Source organism: Lactuca sativa, chromosome 7 (genome assembly GCF_002870075.4).
Source record: "Lactuca sativa cultivar Salinas chromosome 7, Lsat_Salinas_v11, whole genome shotgun sequence".
Lineage (NCBI taxonomy): Eukaryota > Viridiplantae > Streptophyta > Magnoliopsida > Asterales > Asteraceae > Lactuca > Lactuca sativa.
Window position 1 is genome coordinate 28,165,508 of NC_056629.2, and position 4,486 is coordinate 28,169,993.

General features: G+C 37.0%; 1 protein-coding gene across 1 annotated transcript; it reads right to left on the reverse strand.

Moving 5' to 3' along the window:
• Positions 1-2,977: 2,977 nt before the first annotated feature.
• On the reverse strand, positions 2,978-4,249 carry LOC111892689 (E3 ubiquitin-protein ligase RMA1H1). The gene is made up of 2 exons (XM_023888740.3): positions 4,095-4,249; positions 2,978-3,826 (listed from the first exon to the last, which is right to left on the reverse strand). The coding sequence occupies exon 2, from the start codon at positions 3,798-3,800 to the stop codon at positions 3,252-3,254; it is 549 nt and encodes a 182-aa protein (XP_023744508.1). The 5' UTR covers positions 3,801-3,826; positions 4,095-4,249; the 3' UTR covers positions 2,978-3,251.
• Between the last annotated feature and the right edge of the window lie 237 nt (positions 4,250-4,486).

Below are 4,486 nucleotides of genomic sequence, written 5' to 3' on the forward strand. Positions count from 1 at the left end.
GGGCGTACTACGTCTTAACCAGAAGTCGAGGGGCTGACCACGTACACGCAAATGATGTCCTTAACCATAAAGTTTCCAACTTTATGGTCTTGCATGTCTATTAAGTCTTCAACATCAAAAAACCCTAACTTCTTAACTTATTAAGACATCCAAGACGATGCATGTAGGAAAACTATGGACCAAGGTCACATTTTTATGACTCCTAATAGCTCCATAATGGATAAAGTTTCCATCTTTATCCATTATGATGGTCCAAACAATCAAGATATAGTCTTTAAGTCTAAAAGGGACCAAAAATGCATCTTTCTCAACTGAATCTATTAAGTCCAAGTCTCCAACCTTCATATCTGAATTAAAATGATGTTTAGATGGATAAAGTTGGATAAAGTTTCCAACTTTATCCATAACAAGCTCACAAATTTTCAAGGTCTAAACTTTATGCACTAAAGTGAGCAAAGAGATCATAAAACCCAAAACTAGTTAGATCTAACAAATGCATCATCAACATTCAAGCTTTATACCTTCTGGAGTTGAGAAAAGCAATTTAGGCTTTAAATCCACAAGCTTGAGCTTCACCAAGCTTCAATGGTGGACTTCTTCTTCTTCAAGATTTACTCAAAACACCCAATAAACACTCACGAAGCTCAAAATCTTTACAAATGGGGTTAGGGTTTCGAGATGAAGCTGTGGAGAGGATGGAGGCTAAATATGGAGAGAGTTTCCAAGAGTTAAGTTGCTTAAATATGGCTCAAGCCCGAAAAATTAGGGTTTGCACCATTAGTAATTACGCCCATCGTAATTAGCTACGCTCAACGTACTGTATAAAGTCTGTATTTCATTTAAACTCCAAACGACCATAACTTCTTCGTTCCAACTCCGATTTCGGCGTTATTTATATCCATGGAAAGGTCTTGAAAAGCTCTACAACCCTATATTGTTAAATTTTGCTTAAGACAATTCAAACTCAAAATTATAAACCTTGCAAGCATTTTGACACCCATCTTCCCCCAGTTCACCCTTGGTTCCCACTCACAATTCAAAGACTTAGATCTCACAACCAAACTTGTTGACCTTCAATAAGGCCTAAACTTTACTTTATCGAAGCACCAAATCCTTCACATAATCCATTTACAGCCCATGAGCCTTGAAATACAGAATGATCCAAACAGAGTGTTACACTTGCCCTTTCCCGGTAGTTTGTTTTTTGGAAGGCTTTAGACTACAAAACTTTTGCGCTTGTTATGTGCGGTGCAACACTTGACTTGTCTTTTCAAACCTTTTCAGCTTTCATTTTTTCCAAGTGATTTTTTTTAGAATTTTGGTTTCTTAAACTTTGGTTTTTTTAAACTTTGATTTACGGATTTGATACAATTTCTTTTAATAGTTTCCACAATTTTTTATAACTTGATTTTTTTTAAAATAAACTTTGATTTTTTAATTTTTTTTTACTGTTTCTGTTAATAATATTTTCAGTTTCAGTTGCATCTTTTTTAACATGTGTAATTCTTTTATGAACTTTGTAGACATCGTTTGCAATATTTTCTTAATTTTTTATTATTTTTTTTTTATGTTTTTTAAAATTAGATTTTTTCTAGAATAAAACTGATAACTTCTTTTATATTTTTTTAGATTGTTTTTAGAAATTTTACATTTTATTTTTTTATATGTTCTTTTTAGTATTCTTTCAATGTTTTAAGACTATAATTATTAAAATTTCGGTGTTGAGAACTATTTTCAGTTTATTTAAATTTCAGTTTACTTCAACAGTCTGCAAATGTTAAAAAACAAACATGCTTCTTATTACAAGCTGCAGACGTTTGGTCCACCTCTTCTGCTGTAGAGTGTTGGCTTATTGCAGAGGTGGTCCGTAGAGTTCATGAATTTTTGTTTCAAAAAATATACAACACCTTAAAGACATTGAATTCATATTTATCTTTTTTTCTCTCTCTCTCTCTCTCTCTATCTATCTATCTCTATCTCTCTCTGTCACACACACATTGTTGTCAAACACAACCATGTGTCGGACCACAACCGCCGAGGACCACCAACATCTCCACACATTTATTCCACCATCAGTACCAATGGTAAGTCAAGATTTGCTTGTGTTTTGCCGAAAACCCCACCTGCAACGTCCTTCGTCTTCTCCAAATAGATTGTTGCCAGAGGCAAGTGTTAGGGTTTCCTTGTCGTTGCCTCCTTCTCGTCCCTCCCTCTCTCTCTCTCTCTCTCTCTCGATGTCCTAGGTGGTCTAGGGTTTGCAAAGCCTAACTTCATCCGGTGACGGCTTCCAGATCTGAAAGATGACATGGAGATCTGAAAGACGACAGTACCCTTTGCGCTAGAACGTCGTCAGCCTGAAAACCCTCTCCATAAAATTGCCCTCTTCTCCAGAACAACGTATCCCCCTCTTCTCACACACACTTACGCAGATATGAAAACGCTTCAGATGTCATCAACAAGCCGACGTTAGGGTTACCATAGAGTTAGGGTTTCATTCTCTATTTCTGCTTCGGCACCAGATAATGATACGGTTCCAGCAAAGTCGAGTTACAACGCCGTCGCCAGCGGTTCGAATCTACGAAAATCGACATAACGTTTTCAGGTCTACTTCTTCAAAGGTACAAATCTACATCGCCTTATTTGGGTGGTCCAACGAAAAGAGGTGTCTCCAATTAATAGGGTGGTCCGCATGTGGTGGCGATCTAGCACCACTGAAGAGAAAGAAAGAAATAGGGTTGATTTGTTACATAATAAGGAGTGAGTAGATAGGTTAGTAGGAGGTTAAATCAATTAATTTAGTTATTATAACAATTAAAAAACAAAAAAAAAAATTATAAATATATAAAATAATTTTAAGTATATAGAGACCAAATCATTAAAGATATCCAAGATCACACTAATGATGCATCATTAAACCTTCTTTTTTTATCAAAAGCATGATTTTTTTGGATCAATTTTGCAATTTTGTCTGTAAATATGTACAAGTAACAAGCATATATAATCTATATCTATAATCTCAAATATACATAATCCCAAGCATACAACACTATAATGTATAATGTATTAATACCATAGTCAATAATTTGGTTCTGCTCCTCCGACTCTTATTCAATAAGATTCAAGAGTGTATCTAACATGCCTCTTTATTCAATGAGATTCAAGAGATACACCCGTCAGATATTGACTTCTTCTTAAATTAATCTTCACCTAATCAGGGCAACCAACTACCTCATCCCTAACATGCCCCTGGACTAGAAAAGGAGAAGGCACAAGAAGAAACAGCAAAAGAGAAAAAAAGTCAATCTGTTCAAAGATCTATCAACCTGCAACTCTCGCCTTCGTAACCTAGGGCTACTACTCCCAAACACCCTAGAGTAAATCATTTCTCCGTACATCCATACATTCGGATTGTAACCATCGACGCCGTCACTGAAGCTTCCGTACGGTGGTTGACGGCCGGAACTGGGCGGGGATAAGAGGGCGGCGTGTGGCCGAGGCGGGATAACGGCGGTGGTGTTTGTAGTCTTGCCGCCAGGTTCGTTGTCGGAAAATGTTTTACCGCGGCCGTAAAGAGGGACGACGGAGGTGTGGGATATTTCGGATTTGCAGACGGGGCATGGCGGATTAGCGCCGGAATCGGTGGGGAAAGATAACCATTTGTAGATACACGGCCAGCAATAGAGGTGGCCGCATAGAGTGACCACCGGATCTTTAGCGAAGTCGAGACAGATACTGCAGTCGAAACAGGGCAAAGACTTGTCGGGTTTAAATTCATCGGCGAAATAGTTTTCGCATTCCATTGCCAATTTGATTTGATTGTTTAGTCCTGGAAGAAAGGTAGGGATTTAGTAAGAATAGAATACATGATACATAAATGAAATTCAACATTCATAATAGGATCATTGTTGTGTTTATAAGGATTAAGTAGCTCAGTCTACTTCATCTCACAATCATCCACAACTTTTCTGTGCGAAAGAAAAGAAATCCTAGCCTATGTCTGAAATTAAATACAGAACAAGTACGAATCTATTTCTTATAACAACAACGCACACAATCAAAGTTTGTATAATACAAATAGGAGTCGGAGGAATTACCGGAATATATGAAGGTTACAAAAAAGAAGCTATCGGATAATCGGAACTTGATCGGAATTTAGAGCTTTAACGAGAAAGGGAGGAGATGCGACTGAGGAAAGAGCGGGGGGATTTTGGGGGTCTTATAAAACACGCCCAACTCTATATATATAGTGGGATAGAGTTGTGGCTGTAGGTGTTATTATGTTACCTTGCTAAAAGTATGTTAGAAAGCAAAAAAAAATATCTGTGTTCCAAAATGTATCTAAATTATTTTTTTTTTCTCAAATTTGATATTTTATTTATGGGAAAATACCGTAAATAGTCAAAAAATGGGGGGTGTTTTCTAAAAATAAACATAAAAATAGACTTTTCCGTATAATTATGCATTCCGCGGAGGACCCTCCGCGGAC

Coding starts and splice junctions, on each gene's coding strand:
- LOC111892689 (XM_023888740.3), bottom strand. CDS start 3,800: ATGGAATGCGAAAACTATTTCGCCGATGAATTTAAACCCGACAAGTCT.